The 26,055-nt window shown below is 42.3% G+C and overlaps 1 protein-coding gene across 1 annotated transcript; it reads right to left on the bottom strand.

Moving 5' to 3' along the window:
- Window positions 1-255: 255 nt before the first annotated feature.
- LOC137359213 (scavenger receptor cysteine-rich type 1 protein M130-like) lies at window positions 256-20,156 on the bottom strand. The gene is made up of 6 exons (XM_068025272.1): window positions 20,001-20,156; window positions 10,745-11,059; window positions 8,101-8,415; window positions 3,512-3,826; window positions 2,096-2,383; window positions 256-353 (listed from the first exon to the last, which is right to left on the bottom strand). Exons 2-6 carry the CDS (start codon window positions 10,965-10,967, stop codon window positions 256-258), a joined length of 1,239 nt encoding a protein of 412 aa, XP_067881373.1. The 5' UTR covers window positions 10,968-11,059; window positions 20,001-20,156.
- Between the last annotated feature and the right edge of the window lie 5,899 nt (window positions 20,157-26,055).

Below are 26,055 nucleotides of genomic sequence, written 5' to 3' on the forward strand. Positions count from 1 at the left end.
TGACTCTATGACCTGATCTCCTGCTTGTGATCGTTTGGAAACGACTGCCTGTCTAGTGAGGTTACAAGGCTCGATCTTATCAGCTTTAGAACTGTCTTGTTACAGAGCCTGTTCTGGTCGGGTCCTTGGCAGTGCTAGGCGCCTATGCTGTCCCAGCTACAGAATCTTTCTCAAGAGAGAGAGGTCTATTTCTATAGGAACTTTATATTATTATGAAAAGTGTCATTTATTAAGCGTCCCATTTCTTATAATAAATCAGGAGTGATTTGGATGGGTGGAATATGAGTGGAGGGCGTCGTTTTGGAATGTTGAATCACCGCTGGTGAATACAGAAGGTCCTATACAAGTATCACCTGTCAAAATAACAGTCAGACACGGTTGGACAGCTCGATATTGGATGCCCAGAGCCGGAATCTGAAAGGCTGGAACTGATAACCAATGGATGAAGGAAGATTAACAGACAAGTAAATAGTTGAATGCACAGCTTAAAAAGTTGAAGTAAACTTCCGGATCCTTTGTTACAATAAGTAAATTCTTCCAGAATTTCATGTATGATGTGCTGAACTCTCACAGTGAATGTGGACACTTCAAATCACTCTCCATTTTAAATGTCACATTTTACTAAATCCTGAGCACATTGAATGGAGAAAATCAGCAAAAATAAAAATAATGTGTTTCTAACAAGGCCACTTGACAGTCCATAGAAATCTGCAAGGAACGAGAGTTTTGCATGCATATGACACAATATCTGGGATCTTTCGTTGGATCCGCGGTAAGATATGAACCTCACCTCTTCTGATTGACTTTTTCTGTATAACCACCATCAGTGAGATCAACACACAGAATAGCAGGACTCCGAAGCAGACCGCAACTAGGATGGAAGTAGTTTTATATCCCTGTTCTTAATGACAATAATACAGAAAGGTTTAACACATACACAGTCCGTCTTGCACAATAACATATTTACAAAAGGGAGTTAATAATTATATCCACTGCTTCCGGGCGATGACTCAGGCTGAACATTCCGCAATATGTGTGGTGCACATTGCACCAGAGGGAAGTGTGAGCCAGTCTAAATTACAGAGACAGTGCCCCCATGTTTCTGATGAGAACACGACAGTTCAGGTCCAGCCAGAATCTGGAATTAGCTGAATTTCAACCAGACCATTTGAAATATGCGGTGAGGAAAAGATATTCCAGTCAGTGAGAAAGTGCTCATAGCATCTTGAGAAAATGACTACAATACCAATTCAACTAATTCAAACCCTAACGCTGGCGAGGATACTAATAATGGTAAGTACCTGCAGATGTGGATGGGACAGCAATTGGAGGCACATCGAGCCCTGTGGAGTATATTGTACAAAAGGTTCAGGAGGATGAAATTTCAGCACTTTCCATTTAAACGATAAATACTGTTCTTAATTTCCGGAACTAGTGAGTCAATTTAACAAAACAATGAACCCTAACCCCACTCTCCAAACCCTGTCACCCTCACCGGAACAAAACACACTGGCATCTTCCTTGTGATCACAGTCAGACTGAGCCGGCGATGAAGAAGGACAGTCGGCCAGAGAAGATTCGCTTCCAGTGCATTTCACCTCATCCAGCCAGATAACACCGTCACCCTGGGAAAAAGTAGCTCCTCCTGGGGCCAAAAGAGCGTGACCACAATCCAGCTGTCTGCAGACAACATTGGCATCGGCCATATCCCAGGAGTCATCACACACCGTGCCCCAGCTGTTATTGCACAGTATCTCAACTCTCCCGGAGCAGTTGGTGTTACCTCCAAACAGGCGCAACCAATGTCCAGAATCTGGCAAAGAGAATCAATGGTTATTATTGATGTAGGATAAGAAAGGAGTACATGTCAGATAGTTGGTATAATAAAGAGGAAGTAGCACCTGGTGAAAGCCCACGTTTACAATCATATTCTCGAATGCAGTCCTTTGATCTGTGGTGCTGCTCCTTAGTTACTTTTGCTTCTGTTCAGAAGAGAAACATGCTGACTGTATCGGACACCAATGTTTGAAATGACACTCGCACATTTAGAGGTTTGTTGTGTTACCTGAACAAACAATGCCAGCATCCTCCCTGTGTTCACAGTTGTGTTTACCCCACGGTTCTTTTTGACATTGCCAAAGGAACGATTCGTGTGAAATACATTCCATCCCATCAAGCCAAATGGGTCCAGATCCTTCTCCAAATGACTGAGCATAATAATCGATAGAACTGAGGGGACCGCACTGTAACTGTTTGCAGATCACTTCTGCATCAGGTCCATCAAGTCTCTCCGAGCACACTGTTCCCCAGGTGCCATTGTAGAACACTTCCACTCTCCCCTCACAGCGATGCTTCCCATTCACCAGCCGCAGCTCTTTGTGCTCTGTCAATGACACAAGAAATATCCAGATAGTTAGATTGATAACTCGTTGTATGTTCATACTGCACAGCTCAACACATGCTGCACCGGTTGTGTTCACTGATTTCCAGTAATTATTTCAGAAAAGAAATAGAAAAACACCGACTGCCCATAAAGTAATAAAGAATAATCAACACCGATTTCACAACAGAAAGACAAACAACGTTATTGAATTATGTGAAGAAGTTACAGAAAGATAACATGGATAATGCAGTCGATGTAATATGCATGTTTTTCCTTCAGAAGGCCTCTGAGAAGGATCATGACTGGGGTCCGAGCCTGTGAAGTCAAGAGATCAGTGGAAGAATGATAGGAAACCAGCTACAAAGCACACCGTCCGGGTACAATGTGGTAACCCAGAATGGCGGAAGGTGGGAAGTGGTGTTCCACAGGTCTGGGGTCACTGCTGCTCAACATTTACATGAACGATTTGGATTTAGACAAGGGAGACTTAATTTCAAATTTTAAGATGACAGCAATTTGGGGGTATAGTTAACACTAAGAAAGACAGAGACAAAATACGGGAAGACGTTAATAAACGGGCCGAATGGGCATACAATTGCCAAATGAGTTGAATGCAGATAAGCCTAAGGTGCTCAGTGTTGACAGGAAGAATAAAGAGGCCACGTACTTCTTCTAAAATAAGAGTGAAAATGATATAGATCAGCAAAGAGACCTCGGGATACAGAGGCACTAATCACTTCTGAAGTGACAGAGACCGAAGCGAGTGATCATAAATATAGGATAATCCCGAATAAATCTAATAAGAAATTCAGGAGAATTTTTTTTTTACCTGGGGAGTGGTTTGAATTTTGAATTCCGAACACATGCAATTGCTGAGGTGATTTGCACTGATGCCTTTATGGTAAAGCTATGCAGGTACATGAGGCAGAAAGAAGCTGGAGGATATGCAAAGAGGGTTAGGTGCAGTGATGTGGGGCGATACTCGTAGGCAACGTAAACACCACATTGACCAGTTCGTCCGAATGGCCAGATTCCGTGCTGTCCAATGTATGTAATTCGAAGTAATATCTTCCCTGTGAAACCACGTGCACAACACTACGGAAAATGGGAACATGGAAGCACCTTTACCTGAACACATGATCCTCACATCTTCTTTATGAGAACAGTCGTGGTTACCCCACGATGCTGAGGGACATTCCCAGAGAAATGATTCGTTACTGGAACACTTCAGTTCATCCAACCAAACTGGCCCTGAGCCTGGTCCACAAGATGCAGGAAGTGCCAGGTCCAATGCCTTTCCACAACCCAGCTGTTTGCAAACCACGTCAGCGTCCGCCAGATCCCAGGAATCATCACAAACTGAGCCCCAAGTCCCATTGTAATAAAGCTCCACTCGGCCAGTACATGGGCTTCCACCGTCAGCCAGCCTTAACTGCACGTGGTCTGTTGGATAACAGTACATGAGGATTATACTTTCAATAGACATTCACATCATCACTCAATACAACTGATTTTATCATCACCAGCACAAAAAATGAAGGTTAAATGCACCGGTGACAGGTAAAAAAAATATACAACAGAATATCTGTTTACACTTACTTCTTACATAGAATGTAATGAACAGCAATGTTTCAGATATCCTATTACATCTGGCTTTGACAAGTTCTGATCTCCAGTTCACCTTTTATGTTTTGAATGCTGTGTACGGTGTCAAACAGGCAATCACTCACACGATTAACAGTTAATTTATACTCATGTTATATAACTGTATCTGTTCTTTATCCATGTATGTTACCCTTATTTGTTATCTTGGTCAGACATTTACTGCCATCTGCTATTTCCCTCATCTTCAATTACAAGTGACTTGCATTTATCTAGCGCCATTAACGTAATTAAACATCCCAAGGCGCGATACAGGAGTGATATCAAAGACATTTTAACACAGAGCACCGAAAAATATATTAGGTCAGATGACCAAAAGCTTAGTCAAAGAGTTAGTTTTTATGCAACGTCTTAAAACAGAAAGACAGGTTGAAAGGCAGAGAGATTTAAGGATGTAATTCTAGAGCATGTGACCTTCGCAAATAAAGGCACGGTCGCCAATGGTGCACAATTAAAACCAGGAATGACAGCAAGATTAACACCAAGATTCCAAGCTGTCTGGCTGAGTGACAGACAGTTGGCATGGCGAGAAATGGAGTTGGAGACAAGGAAACATGCGGTGGGGACTGATGGTTTCTATCTTTTCAATACAGTGTTGGAGGAATTTTCTGCTGATGCAGTACTGAATGTCAGCCTGGAATTCTGACAGTGTACAGGCATTGGAGGGCTCAAGAGTGTTGAATGTGAGGTAGAGTTGGATACAGTGAGATACATGTGGAAACTGAGGCTGTGTTTGCGGATATCGCTGAAAGGCAGCATGTAAATGAGTAATGAAGTGTCAAAGGATCGATCCTTTGGTGACACTATAGGTGACTTTGAAGGAGCGGGAATGAAGCCATTGCAGGCCACTTTCTTACCATGACTGCATGGATAATACTAGAACCAGCTGAGTGCAGTCCCACCCAGCCGTGTGTTAATGGGGAGGAATTGGAGAAGTATTTCATGATCAATCATATAAAAATTTGAGACAAATCAAGAAAGAGGAGGTGGAATCGTTTATGTTTGTCACAATCACTTCGGATGTCGTTTGTTTTCGTCCTGTGGTGTGAATAGAAAATTGATTTGCGGAATTGAAACATGCAGCTTCATATAAGATGAGCATGGATTTGGGAGGCGACGACACATTCAAGGACTTTGGCGAGGTACGAACAGTTGGAGCTGGGGCAGTAACCTGCATGGACAGGTGGTCAATGGTTCCTTTCTGAGGAGAGGTGTGATGACTGCTGATTTGAAGGAGAGGAGCCTGAACATGTAGAGAGAGAGAGAGAGAAAGAGAATCGTTAATATTGCCAGCTAACATGGAACCCAGGAAGGGAATGTTTGTGTTCAGTAGTTTAATAGAAATAAGGTGTATCCAGCAAAATGTGGATACCATCAACAGCACAGGTTCAGAGTGAGAGTGAAGGATTCTAGGAGAGAAACAAGAAATGTGAATTCAGGGTGATCGTATGGGATGGGGGTGGGAACTGATAGGAAGTTAGGCCTGATGGGTTGGGGAAGAAAAGGAAGTAGTGGAGGTGACTGAACGGATGTTTTTGAACTTTGTGACAAAAAGTCTATGAGCTCCTCTCAATTATCTTTGGAGTTCAGGGTGGATGAGGCAGGGGAGTGGTTCAGGAGGAAGATTTATGATGGAGAATATTTGCTGTGCATTTTCTTTGCCTTCCTGGATAATCTTTGTCAAACGGGAGGTTTTAGTGAAGATGAGGAGGACCCAATGATGCTTTTTGTGATTGATCCATTCAGGATTATATTACCAGATAGTTCCCCACATGTCACCGTGCCTTTCTGTTTTTTAATTATTTTAGGGAATGTTGGTGTCACTGGCAAGACCAGCAGTTTAATCCACGCTATTTATTAGCTCATTATTACTTTACTACTCCACTTCATATTGGAGAATGTAAGGTCCACAAGTACTGCCCTTAAACATCAGCCTTGTAATATGCAGTATCTTCGTGCAGAATTACGTTCTAGGGTTGTGTTGATTACTACATTATCATAAATCAATTTAATATTAATAGCATAAGAGAATCACTTACCTTTGTAAGGATGGGACTCTGTCTTTGACAAGGAATATATTTGAGCAATTTTAGAGACATAAACCGCATGTCTGAACAGAGAATATGCAGACTTGTCTGTCCAGACAGACTGCTGCAATTATGTTAAATGAGCAAACGAAACTTGTGAGGCACATTAGCAATTGCTATTGTCTGCAAAGATTCAATGAACTAAACGACTAATTCTATCAATATATGACTGTTGGACCGGACCAAAGAGGGCAGAAAACAGGATCTGTCTGCAAAATGTTGGACAGGATCAGGAAGCACCTACAGGCAATTGGACGCCAGATGTGTAGACCTCCTGGCTAAACAGAAACCAGTATTTAATCTGGACTGGACAAAAATGATTGGACTAATTGCGTCAGGCACTTTGGAGAGTAAACATCAGCAATGTGACCCATCAGATACAGAAGTAGAAGACAAGGAGAAGACACATGGCTTCTGTAGGTGGGCATAAATGTTGGGTGGAGCTTAACATCTACCTAACTGAAGAACAAGATGACATACTCGACTCTGTCCAGTGACTGAGTGTGTAATAACCATTCAGCACTGTAAACTTCTGACATGAAACGCTGGATGTATTGATTTCCGCAGTGTCCGAAGAAAATGCTTACTGTAACCAATCGGTATCAAATCTGAATCATTAACGATCTCATATGTTGTAAGTTCCAAATGTCGTATGCAAATAAATGTTCATTGGAACAACCCGAAAACATCTGCCCACACTCAAGCCAAAAGACTTGCAGGTTGTTAGGTAAATTGGCCATTATAAATTGCCCCTAGCGGTGGTCGGGAAATATAGGGACAGATGGGGATGTGGTAGGAATATGGGATGAGTGCACGATTAGTATAAATGGGTGGTTGATGGTCGGCACAGACTCGGTGGGCCGAAGGGCCTGTTTCAGTGTTGTATCTCTAACCTAAACAAAACTAAACTACACTCTGCATAATGCAACATCCCCAGAACACATGCCTGCATTAACATGCTACACAATGAAACTTTAAAGTGTCTAGTCCAAAACATCTGTCTACTTTTATACACAACCTAATGAAACTTGCACCAGACCAACTCCCACACAGCTACCTCCACTTATATACTATGCAGTAGAACTGATTGCAAGCTTGGCGCCGGATGTGATACCACAGCTGAGATTCCAATTCCGTATTCTCTTTATCATAAGGCCGTTATCTTTCACCTCTATCATCATTCACCTCCCTTCCTGCCTCAGCCCATCTGCTGCTGAAATGCTCACCCATGCTTTGTTGCCTGCAGAATCGAATATTTCAATGTTCTCCTGGGCGATCACCCATCTTGCATCCTCCAGAAACATCAGCTTATCCAAAGTTTTGTTGCCTGCCCGACATGAAGCCCCTCTCAGGAACGCCATGGCACACGACGATCTATTGGTTTCCCTGCGATCAATACCTAGAGTTTCCAAATATGATCTTCCTGTTCAGACACCTTCATGCTCTCCCCCTACATCAGTATAACCGTCTCCAGCCTGAATCATTTCAGGAGCTCTGCTTTTTTCTGAATACAGCTTCTTGTACTTCACCCACTTCAATTGCCCACAACTTTCAGTTTTGCCTTTAACCATCTAACCCCCAGATCTGAATTTCCACCAGAAATATTTCCGTGTCTCCAGCTCTTCAAATCCAACCATCTGACTAAGAATTTCGTCACCCACGCCATCATCTCTTTGTTTGGCTCTGTGTCAGTTTTCTCTCCGTTTACATTCCTGTTAAACCCCTTGTGATGTATGTGTTAATTGAAATTTCTGTAATACAAACGTTCTTGCTGTTTAATTGTGTCCGTGTCCTCTCTCTCTGTACACCACCCCAGCTCCCCGACCGCTCACCATCCTCTCCCACTCTCCTCGAGTGAAATTACTGGTTTGAGAAACACAGGAACAAGTAACCGATATTATCACTTTTCTCAGCAGATTAGACATTTCACTTTTATGTTTTTGTAAAAGCAGTGAAGAATTTGCTTACCTGAACACAGGACCCCAACATCCATACTGTCAGTGAGAGACGAATTCAATGTGAATAAGCTGCAGTTCTGGAGCTGCAATTCGTTTCCTTCACACTGGACATCATTCACCCAGACGGGTCCTTCACTCTCTCCGTCCTTTGACTCGTTATAAGCGGCTGTCGCTTCACCACAACCCAGCTGTGTACAGACTACGTTGGCATCATTCAGGGTCCAGTGTCTATCCTGCAATCTCCCCCAGCTGCCATTGTGGTAAATCTCCACTCGCCCATCACACCAGCTTCCCCCGTTAGTCAGTCTTAGTGACCAATTTTCATCTACAACATGAAACACATTGAGAATGGTGAAACTGAAGCAAAATATCTCAGAATTTACTGCCACCCGAAAAGTCATTAATATTAATGTTTACTATTCCTGTCATCATTGTTCAGAAGGCTTGTTGAAAGATCATTTTCACCATTACCTTTTCTCTGTAAATACATTTTAGAGACGGACCGAGTAGCTTACGGTTGCTGAACTGGGGACAGAGGGTAAAATGAACTGTCGGTGATAGCCGAGGGACTGAAGGTCGTCCTCCTGTCCACATGCACTGATATTCCAGCTCTCGCCCTGTACTTGAAAATATCATCAACTTTTCTTCCAATTTATCCTCCTTATATTCACATGGTCCATCTTCAACTCTTCCATTCTCTTCCTCAACATCTCTGTCTCTGATTCTGGGGATAGGTTAATAACTAATATAAAGAGTAAACCCAGGGACTCTCACAGTTACCTTGTCTATGCTTCCTCACACCCCAGTTCTTCGAATGACTCTATCACATTTTTTCACTTGCTCCATCTGCAATGTCTGGTGATGCAAACTTCCATACCAGTGGTTCCAGATATGTATTCCTTTTTCCTCAACCGAGGACTCTCCTCACCTCCTCATCCACCCACCATAGTTGACAGGGCCCTCAAGCACGTCCATTCCATTCCCCAAACGTCTGCTTTCACCCTTTCCCCCTCCCGGAACAATGATAGGATTCTGATTCTCCTCATCTTCCACTCCATCAGCTTCCATATTCAACAGATCATCTTCCACCATTTTCACCACCTTTAATGTGGTGCCACTACAAATCACATCTTCCCCTTCCCTCCACGTTTAACATTCTGAAGGGACCATTCGCTCTGTGGCACCCTGATTCACTCTTCAATCATTCTCAGTTCCCCTTCCCCCAGGACCTTCCCATGAATGCGCTGGAGGTGCAACCACTGCCCTGTTACCTACACCTTTCTCACCATCCAAGCCGCCAAATACTGCTTCCAAGTGAAACAGCGATTTTCTTGTACTGCTTTCTCTTTAGTATACTGCACTCACTGCATTGACTGATCATGATACCGTCTCCTTTACATTGGGACACCAAACATAATTGAGTGCTTACTTTGCACAACACCTTTGTTCAGTCTGCAAGCTTTACCTTTAGCTTCCAGTTGCCTGTCCTTTTCATTATTTATTCCGCTCCCACTCTGACATCTCTCTCCTCTTTCTCCGACACAGTTCCAATGAAGATTAACATAAGTTTGAGAAACAGCACTTCCTCTTTCCACTAGACTCTTTACAGGCTTTAGGAATGAACACTGAATTCAGCAATTTCAGGAAAGATTCCCTCCCCTTTTTGGAACGATGTCTTGCCTTCCAATTTGCAGCTTCTCTCGAAATGTGTTTTTCACTTGGCCCATTCCTACCTCTTTCTGCCTTGCATTGTCCCATTTATCATTTAATTCTTCCTGCCTTCCACCATATCACAGATTGTTCCTTTCGTTATTTCCTTGCTTTCCCCTTTCTTTAAAAACTGTTAAATCTCTAACTTCTGATGAAAGATCAGCAAACTGTAAGGTTGATTCTGTTTCTTTCACCGTAGATGCTGCCAGAACTTCTGAGTATTTTCAGCACTTACTGTTTTTATTACCTATATTTTAAATTGTGAAAAGTGGGAGCAATGTGCGTTGAGCAATGTCCCACGTACAGCTATCAGTTAACTGAGCAGATAATCTGTTATGAGAGGGCGCTGGTTGAGGGATAACTGGGAGAATTGTAATTTACATCAAGTTTGTGAACTAATCAAAGGCATGGCATATTGGTGAAATAACGAGTTACTTCACTCACGATCATTTTATTGCCCTTAATGTAATGGAAATTAAAATTTATCTCATGTTATTTAGCTGGAAACAAGTTCACAGTTTTTTCTATTGTACAGCTGATCTTTGCAGAGAATTCCATGATAATTCATATTTGAACGGCCAACATTGATAACAGTTTCAATGCTCGAGCAACATTTCCATTCTATGGCAGTGGTCCTGGGAGCAAATTGCTGATTCTATAGCCCTTGAGCAATGCCCTAGATTTACCACAAAAGAGATATTATATGAGCGATAAGTACTAATCACGAGACATTGTATGTATTCAATGTTTACTAGAGTGAAGCTCTTTGATTAATTTGTAATTTAATTCAGACCAATAAACCGACAAACACATCTCAGAATCTTAGTGTCGAAGGAAGCATGGGATCAGCAAAACTAGTGAATCAGCGACCTGTGGAAATAGTTAATGATGCTTGACAGCAGAACAGTTGGTGTATTTCAGTTCAATTGACTGAGATGACTCACCCGTACAGATGACACTGGCATCATTTTCATGGGAGCAGCTAAACTGTTCCCAGGATGAAACAGGACAATCCCACAATCGTGTCTCCTTCCGCCGACACCTGTACCTTTCCTTCCACACTGGACCGGCTCCCTTCCCAAAGTGAGCTCCTCCCGGGATTGAGGTTACTGTCCCACACTGCAAGTGCTCACAGACCACGTTGGCGTCTTCTAGATCAAAGTACATGTCACACAGCGTCCCCCACTGGTCTCCGTGCAGCACCTCCACACGGCCAGAGCATCTGTTCGTCCCATCAACCAATCGAGGTCCATTTTTCCCTGTATTGGAAACCAATCCAAATCCAAATAATTTATAAATCATCCTCTGCATAGAAACAGCAAAATAGAAAATGGGTATAAAAGTTGAATCTTATGTACACGATTATCTCTCCATACTTTATACAAATTATCTATCAAAAAACAATTCGAATTACCACAGCAACACAAAAGCAAAATACTGCAGATGTTGGAAATCTGAAATAAAACAGAAAATATTGGAAATACTGAGCAGGGCTAGCAGCATCTGTGGAGAGAGCAAGAGAGTTATGTTTCAGGTCTGTGCACTTTCATCACAATAATTACTACAGGACCTCTTTAAGAAGTTGGCTGAACACTCAAAAATTAACAGCTCTTCTTGCAAACGCTAATCGATTGCTGGTCTTTATCTCTTGGATTTTGGAATGTAAACGATGAAGGATGTGATGTTTCTGTTGTCTCTGTTGTCACGTTTGGGCACTGCACTTCACAAAACCATTGGCTTTCGAGGTTGTTCAGAACAGTGTCACCAGAATGGCAACAATGCTTAAAGAGTTACATTATGAAGACAAGTTGCATAACCTTTGTTTGTAGTAGATTTGGTTTGGAAGGATTACAGCTTATCTGGTTGATGTGTTTAAAATGGTTAAGGGGTTTGATAGATGAGCTATAGAAGATCTGGAGAACAAATACAAAACAAGCCCATTTAGGAGCTGCTTTTCTTTATGCGGATGTGGACATCTCTGGCAGAGGTGGCAGTTATTGCTCAACTCTATTTGCCCTTGAAACCGGTGTCAGGACTGTCCTCTTGAAGTGCAATTGCCTGCATGGGGAATGTTCTTCTGCAATGCAGTAAGGTAGAGTTAAGGCAAAGTGTGCAAGCATAGAGTGTACCTTTAACTGCATGTGTTGGAAGCAGAGTGGGAAGTTTGGAATTTGGTAATTAGTGGCTAAGACTGAAATCTAGCCGTAACATTTAGCAATTCGCTTGGAATTAAAAAACAAACTGCAAGGCAGTTCATTGTTCGCAGTGAACAGGGCAAGTCAGGTTCGCAGTAAGCTGTCAATCAGCTGTGATTGTGCGAACTCGGGTAATTACTGTCAGCTGGAAACTGTCTAAACTGTTGCATCTCGAATGTACCTCTAAAAACATATAATATTGGACGTCATTGCAAGACGATTTGAATAAAGGAGCAAGATGTTACTGCACCTATACAGAGCTTTGGTGAGACCACACCTGGAGTATTGTGTGCAGTTTTGGTCTCCTTATCTGAGGAAGGATGCCCTTGTCATGAAGAGTGTGCAAAGTAGATTTACAAGGCTAATTCCTGGGATGGCTGGATTCACGTATGAAGAGAGATCGGATCGACTCGGACTATATTCACTAGAGTTTAGAAGAATGAGAGAGGATCTCAGAGAAACCTATAAAACTCGAACAGTACTAGACAGGCTAGATGGAGCGAGGACGTTCCCGATGGCTGGAGAGTCCAAAACCACGGGTCACTGTCTCAGGACATGGAGTATGCCATTTAGAAACGAGATGAGGAGAACTGTCTTCACTCAGAAGGTGGTGAACCTGCGGAATTCTCTACCACAGAAGGCAGTGGAGGCCAGATCTCTAAATATATTCAAGAAGGAGATAGATAGCTTTCTTAATGCCAAAGGAATCAAGCGATATGGGGATAAACGGTAACAGAGTACTGAATTAGATGATAGGCCATGACTTTTTTTGAATGGCGGAGCAGGCTCGAAAGGGCTGTCTGGCCTACTCCTACTCCTATTTTCTATGATTCTATTTTTAGACTTCTAGTAAGGCAGAATGTAACCACAGATTGCAATGTTAACTGAATACATTATGAACATAGTGGGAAGTTAGAGTTTGCTAAGAGTAAGAATTCGGTGCAGAGGGGGAAAAGGAGGTATTTTTTATTCTTTCACAGGGGGTGGGAATTTCGGGCGAGGACAGCATTTATTACCAATCCCGAACTGCCCTTGCAAAGACGGTGGTGAGCCGCCTTCTTGTACCACTGCAGTGCATGCGCTTTCAGTGCACTCACATTGCTGTGAGGAAGGGAGTTCCTGGATTTGACCCAGCGACAGTGAAAGACCAGTTATATAGTTCCAAATCAGGATGGTGTGTGCTACGGAGGAGAACATGCAGATGGTGTTCCCATGCATCTGTTATCCTCGTCCTTCTAGGTAGTAGAGGGTGAGCGTTCGGATGGATGTGTTCTGTTTTGTCTGTTAAACTGAAGTCAGTGACTGGAGCCACCGGTTTAAAACAGCGCCACAGCCAGCAGTAGCAGAACCCATTGGAAGGGGCTGAGAGGCAAACACCAGGCAAATCGAGGGAAAATCTCACTAAGTGAAGCAATTGTCAGGTCAGAGTGTGAGAGGACGTGGGTAAGTTGTAAATAAGTATTAAGTTAATTGATGAGTGCTTAGTGTTTCGGCGTTAGCTGACCAGTAAAATAGTGTTAAAGCTAAAATGCATCTACTAATAATTTGACCTCTAAAATAAAGACAGACTAAGTTCTGGCAGAGCAGGTTTTTCTCGATATTGGAATGTGTAGATAATGGAACTGTCCCGAGGGAACTTGTCTGTCGTAGATATCGCCACCTGGAAACTCTCTGGCTCGGGATCACAGAGCTGTTGTGGGAATTGGAGAAACGCCAACACATATGGCAGCAAGAAGAGTATTTGACAGTTTGCTGCAGATTTCAGTCACACCTTGTAGAGAGCTGCAGGATCAGAATGAGGTTGTTGCAGCTTATAGTGCTCAGTAATGGAAATCCAGATGTAATGGTGAACGAGGATATACAGAAGTGAACAGGAACAAAGTACTGTCTATTTGTGAGGATAAGGATGAAGACTGTCAGAAGGACAGCCAGAATGTTGACCGGGATACCTTCGAATAGGAAGCTGTTCAAAAGGAGGAGGAGTGGAGCATAATGTGATACTTTTAAGTGATTCAATAATTAGGGCATTAAGAGTTCCACACAGTATTTTCCCAACTTGTGCGAAGTGAGGGATATCTCAAATCAGATTGCAAGAATGGAGGGGAAATATCCAGTCGTTGTGGACCATGTAGGGATAAACAACATAGCGAAGAGTAGGCAAGAGGTTCTTTTCGGAGAGTACCAGGAGCTGAAATATAAAAGAAGATCTCAAGGATTATAATCTCTGGATTTCTATACAAGCTGCTTGCACATTGGCATAGGAAAAATAAACGATTAAGGAGATGAACACGTGCTTGAAGATTACGATGTTGGAAAGCGGTGATACACTCCATGGGACGCTGGCACCTGTACTGGGATATTAAAGAATTATTCTGTTGGAATGAGCAGCACCTGAATCGGGTTGGGATCAGGGTCCCAGAATAAAGGATAAATAGGGTTGTTACAGGAAACTTAAACTAGTAAATGGGTGAGGGGAGGCTGGTGGGGCCGGGGTGAGGGGGCAGAGCACAGTTGTAAATGTAGCATATCTAGGTGCGACAGGGAAATAGAAAACTAAAATATGCAACATTTGAGTCAGACCATTTTATGGTTTTACATCACGTGCCTTTGCTCTGAAAACAGCAGTTGCTTTCTTGAAAAAGCAGTTGTTAGAAATACTGACAGACCATGACGTTTTGGGCCATGTACTCTGCCCATTGTCTGGAGAAATAATTGTAATTGGTAGAAGCTGTCTATTTATATGTAGTGCAGAACGGGAATGTGGGCAGGATCTGACTACTGTTAGGTTATTACATGTTCCTGTTCTGGCTGTTATTGGTCAGTTAATTATATTCCATGAGAGGTCAGTATATGCCATTATTCTTGCTGCTGATTCATCAGTTATTGTGCATCGTGGCAAGTCAATCCATGCTGCTGTTCTGGTCGTGGTATGTTGGCTGCACAGCAGGTGCTTGTGCGTTTCTCGAGGAGGGAAACCCTGATATTCACCGAGGAACAGGCCACGGTTAGGGGGAAGGTCTTGAGTTTATCGATCTCCATACCTTCCCTGACGCAATGAACGGCACAAGCCTGCCATCAAAGAAGCTCAACTCAATGACCACCGCATTGAATGGTCCAATTCCAAACTCAACCTCATCTATTATGGACTGGCGTGCACGACACAATAACATCATAATATAAAAGAGAGCAAAAACATGCAAAAATGCAAAAAAAATGCACAGATCTTCATGAATGGCAGAGATACAAAGAATAGCAAAGGATGACAAAATAGATCGCAAGAGATACAAAACGTTTACAATAACTTCAAAATATATTGTCATTAAAAGCAATGTGGTCTCATTACGATGACATTTGTGATATTATAAATGAAAATAAGGAAATGGCAGGAATTATACACAATTACTTTGCATCAGTATTTACATGGACACAACTTTTATTAAGGTTCTTTGTTGCCGCAGTCGGCCAAATGCTGCCCTGACATTGAGGGCAGTCACTCGCATCTGGAATACAGCTAAATCATCCATGTTTGTACAAAGGGTGTGATGTGTGAGGTCTGAAGCTGAGTGGTCCGAACAAATTCAAACTGAGCATCAGTGAGTAGTTTATTGGGAAGTACTGCTTGATAGCGCTGTAAACAACACCTTCCATCACTTTGTTAATGATTGAGAGCAAACTGCTGGGAAAGTAATTAGAAAATTGCAATTGTCACACTGCTATTGAAAGAAGGTTAGCGAGTGAACCGAGGGAATTATAGATTGGTTCGCCTAACAGCAGTTGTCAGGAAATTACTAGAGTGTACATTACATTTAAAGATGGGGTGTCTGATCACCTTGAAAAGTTATAGCTGATCAGAGAGAGCCATCGTGGATTTGAAAAAGGTAGATCATGCTTGATGAACCTGATCAAATATTTTGTGGAGGTAACTAAAGTAGAGGACAGGGGAACCTCAATGGATGTTATTCAGATGAACTTCCAGAAAGCACTCAACAAAATCCCTCGTAACTGATTGTTGGCTAAAGTTGAAGCTTTTAGAATGTAGGGAAAATTATTGACCTACTTAGGACGTTAGTTTAGTGGCAGGAGATAGACAGCAGGGATAATAGGCAGATCATCTAACTGGTAGGATGTGATGGCGCCGTCCCACAGGAACCTCAACTATTCACCATATTTATTAATGATTTAGATGACTGGATAGAAAGCCACATATAATTGACATACTCAATTGTGGGTAAACTGTTGGAAAAGATTGTGAGAGATGGGATTTATTATCATCTTGAAAAGAATAAGTTCATTTGTGATAGTCAGCACGGTTTTGTGAGGGTAGGTTGTGCCTCACAAACCTTATTGAGTTTTTCGAGAAGGTGACCAAACAGGTGGATGAGGGTAAAGCCGTGGAAGTGGTGTATATGGATTTCAGTAAGGCGTTTGATAAGGTTCCCACGGTAGGCTATTGCAGAAAATACGGAAGTATGGGGTTGAAGGTGATTTAGAGCTTTGGATCAGAAATTGACTAGCTGAAAGAAGACAGAGGGTGGTGGTTGATGGCAAATGTTCATCCTGGAGTTTAGTTACTAGTGGTGTACCGCAAGGATCTGTTTTGGGGCCACTGCTGTTTGTCATTTTTATAAATGACCTGGATGAGGGTGTAGAAGGGTGGGTTAGTAAATTTGCGGATGACACGAAGGTCGGTGGAGTTGTGGATAGTGCCGAAGGATGTTGTCGGGTACAGAGGGACATAGATAGGCTACAGAGCTGGGCTGAGAGATGGCAAATGGAGTTTAATGCGGAGAAGTGTGAGGTGATTCACTTTGGAAGGAGTAACAGGAATGCAGAGTATTGGGCTAATGGGAAGATTCTTGGCAGTGTAGATGAGCAGAGAGATCTTGGTGTCCAGGTTCATCAATCCCTGAAAGTTGCTACCCAGGTTAATAGGGCTGTTCAGAAGGCATATGGTGTGTTAGCTTTTATTAGTAGCGGGATCGAGTTTCGGAGCCACGAGGTCATGCTGCAGCTGAACAAAACTCTGGTGAGGCCGCACCTGGAGTATTGCGTGCAGTTCTGGTCACTGCATTAGCGGAAGGATGTGGAAGCTTTGGAAAAGGTGCAGAGGAGATTTACTAGGATGTTGCCTGGTATGGAGGGCAGGCCTTACGAGGAAAGGCTAAGGGACTTGAGGTTGATTTCGTTGGAGAGAAGGAGGAGGAGAGGTGACTTAATAGAGACATATAAGATAATCAGAGGGTTAGATAGGGTGGATAGTGAGAGTCTTTTTCCTCGGATGGTGATGGCAAACACGAGGGGACATAGCTTTAAGTTGAGGGGTGATAGATATAGGACAGATGTCAGAGGTAGTTTCTTTACTCAGAGAGAAGTAGGGGCGTGGAACGCCCTGCCTGCAACAGTAGTAGACTCGCCAACTTTAAGGGCATTTAAGTGGTCATTGGATAGACATATGGATGAAAATGGAATAGTGTAGATCAGATGGTTTCACAGGTCGGCGCAACATCGAGGGCCGAAGGGCCTGTACTGCGCTGTAATGTTCTAATTCTGATACTCAATATTGCCATTGAAAGAAACCATCAGCCATTTTGCAATCATGTATATTTTAAGCATAACTTTGCAAACAAAGGATTCAGTGACTGTGTAAAACGATTTCAATATTGGTGAGTGTGAGGTGTCCAAATTGGACTTAAAAAGATTACAGTACTTTCTAAATGGTGAAAATCCAGACGCAACACAGGGAAAAGAGACTTCAGGGTCATGGGCAAGTACAGGAACGGAAATCAAAACAGCCAATGGAATAGTGGGCTTTATATCTAGAGGAATGAAATACAAGGGCTAGAAATGATGCTGCAGCTAAAAAAAAAACTGGTCAGGCCCCATCTGGTGTAATGTTAAGCTATGGGCAATCTGCGTTGCGAAGGATATGTTGACCAGGAAGAGTGTGCAGCATCAGAGATGCTAGAATGATTCCTTGGCTGCAAATGTTTGTTTTTTATTCATTCATAAGATGTGGGTGTCGCAGGCAAGGCCAGCATTCGTTGTTCATGCCTCGTTACCTTTCACAACTGGGTGATTTGTTAGGCTATGTAAGAGGACAGTTAAGAATCAATAGCATTGCTGTGGGTCTCTGGTCACATGTAGACCAGACCAGGTAACAATGGCAGATTTCATCACCCCTGAGGATATGACTGAACAAGATTTTTTTTTTAATAACATTCGACAATGGTTTCATGGTCACCATTACTGAGACGAGGTTTCAATTCCAGATGTATTAACTGCATTTAAATTCCACTAGCTGCGATGGTGGGAATTCAACCAACATCCCCAGAAATAGCCTGGGGCTCTGGATTGCTAGTCCAGTAACATGAGCACCACGCCACTGCCTCCCCTCATTATGAAGAAGGATTACACAAACTGTGGCTAGGTTCCCTGAAATTTGGAAGAGACTTGTCTTTTCAGATTCCCAGCCTATGTCCTCCAGCTGCTGGAAAGTCTTTGGGAATTCTGCAGGTGAGCTACTTGCTACAGAATGCCGATATCATCTGACCTGCTCTATTCGCCACTGCATTATTGTGTAGTTTCTTGTCAATGTCGACACCCAGCAGGATTTGATGGTGGCAGTGAATTCACTGATTATAATAGCTCGGGGAAGTGTTATTCTCTCTCTTGTTGGAGACAGTCGGTGCCTGACAGGGAGGTGGTGAATGTGTTACTTTCTACCTTCCAGCCCAAGTCTAAATAATGTCCTGATCTTGATGTAAGTGAGCACGAACTGCTTCTTTATCAGAAGAATTATGAATGGAACTAAAGACCATGCAATCATCAGCAAAAAGCCCAACATCTGACATTTCGATGGTGGAAAGGTAACTTACCTCGCACCAGAAGATAGTTGGGCCTCAAAGAACAATTAGGAAACACATTTTTCGACAAAAGTAGTGGAAATCTGGAACATTCCCCAACAACTTCCAAAGTAAAGAGCTGTGGGTGTTACATCCAATCTAACTTTTCAAGACTAATATTGATAGATTTTTGTTAGCTCGGTGTATCAAGGAATCCGGTTCAAAGCCAGGTAATGAGACTTGAAGAACATATCAGGTAGGATCTAATTGAATGATCGAACAGGCGAGAGAAGCTGAAAGCTCTGTACTGATCATGTGGATATGTGTCTAATCCTATCATATTTAGCGGGTAAAATGCAAACATTCTATGAAATAACTTGGTAATCTTTCACTTCTGGCCTGATTGCACTGAGCAGTGTTAGAGTACATCCGTTCTTTTATATCCTGCCGTTCAGTAAGTGTTAACGTGGGTACAGTGGAGCAGCGGTTAGCCTCACAGCTCCAGTGACCCGGGTTCAGTCGTGGGTATTGCCTGTGCAGAGTTTGCACGTTCTCCCTGTGAATGCGTGGGCTTCTGCCGCGTGCTTTGGTTTCTTCCCACAGTGAAAGACGTGCAGGTCGAAAGTCAGCTGGCCATTGTAAATTGTAGGTAGGTGGTCGGAGAATGGAAGGTAATGTAGAATTAGTGTAAATAGGTGGTTGCTGGTCGGAAAAGACTCGGTGGACCAAAGGGCCTGTTTCAGAGCTGTATGATAGGAATAAGAACGTGGTCAGGGAGGGTCGGAAGGCTATTGTAATGGCGGATCATTCGTGGTGTTCAAATTAAAGTATCGAAATAGGCCAATGCATATTCATTTAGTCAACTCCCAACTGTTGCAGCCAATATTCAATTCTAAATATACATTCGGTGCAGTGGTAAACAAACTTGTGAAAATTCTGCTTCTTGCAGAATAAATGTTAAGATTTCGAACCATCTTGTTTACCAGTAATTGCGGGTATTTTGTATTTTGTACCACGTGACACCAAACCTATAGCAGTGATAGTAAACTATAATGACTAGTTTATATGTGAACATTTCAGTCAGAAACATGGGAATTCCACCTTTCTCAGTTTTCCAAATATTAAGCAGGAAGTTGTCTGCTTTTCAGTAAGTCTGTACTCACCAGAACAGATCACACTGGCATCGTTCCTATGGCTGCACTCCTGCTGAGTTCCTTGAAAAAGACGGCAGTCCAATAAACTGGTCTCGTTTCCAGTGCATTCAAAGATATCAGTCCGTACCAGGCCAGTGCCCTCTCCAAAATGGGCATATCTTGGCACAGACACGGCGACTCCACACTGAAGCTGACCACAGACCACATTGGCGTCTTTCAAATCCCAGTCAAGGTCACACACTGTTCCCCAGTTTTTACCGTACTGGATCTCCAGTCTGCCTGAGCATGGAGAGTCTCCGGATGTTAGTCGAGGATATCTGTGATCTTAATAAGCATATTATATCATAATTAGCGTAATACATTAATAATCACAATAATACAAATATTTATATTTCAATACGCATCTGATTAATCACAGATCTGGTAACAGTCGTTCCCAGATTCTGTTCAAAACTGATTATGCTGGAGTTCCTGCATCACTGCTGCTTATAATGTGCCAGAACTATCATGTTTAAAATGTTCCTTTATTTATTTATAACTTCCCCAGTCGCCGTCACAGTAACTGAGAAACATGCACTGTATCAGCAGTTAAAACTGGGCAAGAAGTATTGTGTGACAAGAACTGGTGTTAGGAGTACAGTTGTTCATATTTAAGATAAATGATTCCGACTCAGAAAAAGGAAGTGCAATTGTAACATTCACTAATGACATCGACGTGGAGCAATAGTTAATACAAAGGCAGATAGTGAGAAAAATACTTTACGTTAACGAAATTGTAAATGAATTTTAATGCAGATAAATGTACACTTACTCATTTGGGTAGGAAGACTGAGAACCCATATTCCTTGGACAATGATCATCTGAATTGTGTCGAGGAGCAATGGGACTCAGGGGTACAGATATACAAATCAATAAAATAGCAATACACGTTAACAAAGCTCTAGAAAATACAGAAAAAAGATTGTTGTTCATTTATGAGAGATATGTTGAAAGGGGAGTCACACCCAGCACAAGGAAAGATTTGCTGTTGATTGGCAGTCGGTTGATTGGGTGCTAACTAGTCAGTGTTTCCCTACTTTTCTCGGCAGTGTGTAACTGAGAAACTTTACACCATGTCAGTTGAATCCTGGTGCTGCAACTGCTGTAACTGTAGTGGATCAGCTTGGCTAGAGTTGTCGCTAGTTTTAGAGCACTGATCTTCAGCACTACTGCTGGAGTATGATCGGGCCCTTAACTTTTGCTTTGTGCTGCGTGATCAGCCGCTTCTTAATGTTGTGTGCCGTAATCTTCAGAATGGACCAAACAATAGAACGCATTTGCCCAGCGCTAACCCGTTGACATGAATTCTCACACAATACTTCTCAACTTTTGTCAGTCTGAATAACTACCTTTAACCCACACTGTGTTGCCTGTTTTGCAGCCAGTTTGCTATAGTCTGTCATGATCACCTTTCAAAGCCCTTCGTATGCAATTAATTACCTTGAAACCACATTCACAGTTTCAAGTTTAAAAACTGGGCAGACAGTTTGTGACCAACAAGCTGCAGCAGTCAGCGTACAATCATAGAACGTTTACAACACAGAAGGAGGCCATTCAGCCCGTTGTGTCCATGCTGGTTATCTGTAAGAGCACATCACTAGTCCTATGCTTCTGCTCTTTCTCATGGACATGCAAAGATTTGCTCATCAGGTGCTTGTCCAATTCCATATTGAAAGCCACAATTGAATCTGTCTCCATCAGACTCGCAGGCAGAACATTCCAGATCCTAACCACTCGCTATGTAAATAAGTTTATCCTCTTGTCACGGTTGGTTCTTTTCCCATCCACCTTATAACAGTGTCCTCTGGTTATTGACCTTTCTGCCAAGAGGAACACTTCCTCTCTGTCTACTCTGTCTAGACCCCTCATGACTTTGAACACCTCTATCAAATTTCCTTGCAGCCTTCTCTGTTCTAACGAGAGCAACCACAGCTTCTCCAACCTATCAATGGAACTGACGTCTTTCATCCCTTGAAACTTCCTTGTAAATCCTTTCTACACCCAATCTAAAGCATTCATATTCTTCTGAAGTGCTGCGTCCAGAATTGTACACAATACGCCAGTTGAGGTGAACAGTGTTTCAAAAAAGTTCATAATAACTTCCTTACTTTTGTACTCGATGCCTCTATTTAAAAAGGCCACTTTCTCAACCTGCCATGCCACCTCCAACGATTTGATCAGAAATACTCCCGGGTCACTCTTGGCTGCAGCCACTTTAGAATTGTACCCCTGAAAAGAGACCGGCAGGTAGCATTAAAATAAATTCCAAAGTTTTCTCTCGAAAGAGAAATAGTAAAAGGGTGGTAAAAGGAAGAGTGGGGCCGATGAGGGATCAGAAAGGGGATTTACATATGGAGGTAGCGGCAATAGTTGAGGTATTAACTGGATTCTTTGCGTCTGTCTTTACCAAGGAAGAAGGTGCACCCCAGGCAATGGTGAACGAGGAGGTAATTAAGATACAAGAGTGTTTTAAAATTAATAAAGAGGATGTATTAGATATACCCTGTTACATATGAACGTAAGCGTGAACATACACATTAGGACCAGGGGTCGGCGACTCAACCCCTAGAGCCTGCTCCACCATTCAATAAGTTCATGGTTGAACTGAGTACTCCACATTTCCACCTACTCCCGATAACCTTCCACCCCCTTGGTTATCAAGAATCTACTTACCTCTGCCTTAAAAAAAATCAAAGACTCTGCTTCAACTGCCTTTTGAGGAAGAGAATTCCAAAGAATCATGACCCTCTGAGAGAAAGAAATTGTCCTCAACTCTGTCTTAAATGGGCGCCCCCTTATTTTTAAACAGTGACCACTAGTTCGAGATTCTCCCACAAGGGGAAACATCTTTTCCACAACAACCCTGCCAAGGCCCCTCAGGCTTTTATGTTTCACTCATGTCGCCTCTTACTCTTCTAAATTGAAGAGGATGCAAGCCTAGCCTGTCAAATCTTTCCTCGTATAACAGGTCACCTATTCCAGATATTAGACAAGTAAACCTACTCTGTCCTGCCTCCAACGCATTTACATCATTCCTAAATAAGGAAACTAGTACTGTACACAATATTCCAGATGTGGTCTCACCAATACCCTGTGTCACTGAAGCATAGCCTCTCTACATTTATATTCAATTCCACTCGCGATAAATGGTAACATTCTCTTAGCTTTCTTAATTGCGTGCTGTACCTGAAGACTAACTTTTTGCGTTTCATGCACTAGGACACCATATCCCTCTGTATCTCAGAGCTCTGCAATCTCTCACCATTTTGATAATATGCTTCCCTTCTATTCTTGCTCCCAAATTGGACAATTTCCCACTTTCCCACATTATACTCCATTTGCCAGGTCTTTGCGCACTCACTTAACCTATCTATATCCGTTTGCAGACTCCTTATGTCCTCTTCAAAAGTTACATTCATACCTAGCTTTGTGTCATTAGCAAATTTAGCAAACATACCGTCGGTTCCTGCATCTACGTTATTTCTATAAATTGCGAAACGTTGAGGCCCCAGCACAGATCCCTATGGCACACCACTCGTTACATCTTGTCAACCAAAAAAATGACCCATTTATGCCTACTCTCTGTTTCCTGTGAGCTAACCAATCTTCCATCCATGTTAATATGTTACCCCCTACACCATGAGCTTTTATTTTCTGCAATAGCTTTTGATGTGGCACCTTCTCAAATGCTTTCTGTTAATCTAAGTACAATACATCTCCGGTTCCCCTTTATCCACAGCACATGTAACTCCCTCAAAGGACTCCAATCAATAGGTTAAACATGATCTGCCTTTCACAAAGCCATGTTGACTATGCCTGATTACCTTGAATGTTTGTAAATGCCCTGCTATAACATCTTTAATAATGGCGTGTAACATTTTCCCTAAGGAAACTAATTGGCCTGTAATTTCCTGCTTGCTGTTTCCCTCCCTTTCTGAGTAAAGGAGTTGCATTCCCTATTTTCCAATCTAAATGAACCTTCCCCGAATCTAGGGAATGTTGGAAAATTAAAATTAACGCATCAACTACTTCATTTGCTACTTCTTTTAACACCTTAGGATGAAGTACATCAGGTCCTGGGGACTTGTCAGCCTGCAGCTCCAACAATTTGCTCAGTTCCTTTTCCCTGGTGTTTGCAATCTTCTTGAGTTCCTCCCTCCCTTCCATTTCCTGACTTACAGCTAAAACTGGGATGATACTTTTATCTTCAATAGTGAAGACCGATGCCAAACATCTGTTCAATTCATCTGTCATCTCCTTATTTTCTATTATTAATTCCCCAGACTCACATTTAATAAGTTCAACGCTCACTTTGTTCCCTCTTTTCTTTTCTTTTTTTAAAATTATATATATATATATAAACTCTTACCATCTCTCCTTATATATCTATCTAGCCTTCTCTCGTCCTCTAATGTTACCTCACTTATCAATCTTTTCGTCATCCTTTGGTTTTTTAAAAATATTCTGTCCAGTCTTTTGACCTGCCTCCCATCTTTGCGCAATTATAGGCTTTTTCTTGAAGTTTGATACGACCTTTGGCTGTTTTACTTACTCACGGATGGTGGGACACACTCTTGGAATGTTTCTTTCCCGTTGAAATATGTGAAATTGTGTGAATATCTGAAATACTCCCTTAACTGTCTGCCAATGCATCTCTATTGACCTATCCCTTAACCGGATTTGCCAGTTCACTTTAGCTAGCTCTGCATTCATGTCCTCATAATTGCCCTGATTTAAGTTTAAAATATTAGTCTTGGACCCACTCTACTCTCCCTCAAACTGAATGTAAAATTCAATCATATCATGATCGCTGCTACCAAGGGGCGCCTTAACTATGTGGTCATTAATTATTCCTACCTCATTGCGCAATACCAGGTCGAGTACAGCCTACTCTCTGGTTGGCTCCACAAGTTATTGTTCCAAGAAATTATCCCGAAAATATTCCATGCAGTCCTCATCTAGGCTATCTCTGCCCATCTGATTTTTCCAGTCTAAATGTAGGCGAAAATCCGCCCCTAATTATCACTGTACCTTTCTGACAGGCTGCCATTATTTATTCATTTATACCCCCTCCCACAGTGTGGTTAATGTTAGGTGGCCGAGACACCACTTCTGACAAGTGACTTCTTGCCTGAATTATTTTTCATCTCTACCCGAACAGCTTCTACATCCTGGTCTCCTGAACCTAGGTCATCGCTCACCATTGTGCTAATACCATCATTAATTAACAGAGCTACCCCTCCACCTATTCCTAGCTTCCTGCCCTTCCTAAATGCCATGTATCCTTCAATATTCCGGTCCCAGTCTATATATATAAGTGAACTAAACCTTGGTGTACAGGGCACAATTTCAAAGTTTGCAGATGATACAAAACTTGGAAGCATCGTGAATAGTGAGGAGGATAGTGCAGATCTGCAAAAGGACATTGACAAGTTGGTGAAACGGGCAGACAGTTGGCGGATGAAGTTCAAAGCAGAGAAATGCGAAGTGTTTCATTTTGGTCGGAATAACATGGAGATAAAATATAAAATAAAGGGTTCAATTCTAAAGGGGTAACAGGAGCAGAGGGACCTTGGTTTCATCGTGCATAAGTCATTGACGGTGGCAGGCTAGGTCGAGAGAGCGTTTAATACAGCGTACACTGTCCTGGACATCATAAATAAGTGCATAGAATACAAGAGCAAGGGAGTAATATTGCAGTTGTAGAAGACGCTAGTTCGGCCTCAGATGGAGAATTGCATCCAGTTCTAGGCGCCACACTTGAGGAAAGATATGAGGGCATTGGAGAGAGTACCGAGACTTTTCATGGAAATGATTCCAGGGATGAGGAATTTCAGTTATGAAGATAGATTGGAGAAGTTAGGACTGTTTTCCTTGGAGAAGAGAAGGTGGAGAGGTAATTTGATAGAGCTATTCATAATAATGAGGGTTCTGGACAGTGAAGCTAGAAGGAAACTGCTTCTACTGGTGAAAGGATCGAGAATAAGAGGGCACCAAGTTAAAGTATTTGGTGAAAGAAGCTAAA

This window comes from Heterodontus francisci, unplaced genomic scaffold, assembly GCF_036365525.1.
Source record: "Heterodontus francisci isolate sHetFra1 unplaced genomic scaffold, sHetFra1.hap1 HAP1_SCAFFOLD_124, whole genome shotgun sequence".
Taxonomy (NCBI): Eukaryota; Metazoa; Chordata; class Chondrichthyes; order Heterodontiformes; family Heterodontidae; genus Heterodontus; species Heterodontus francisci.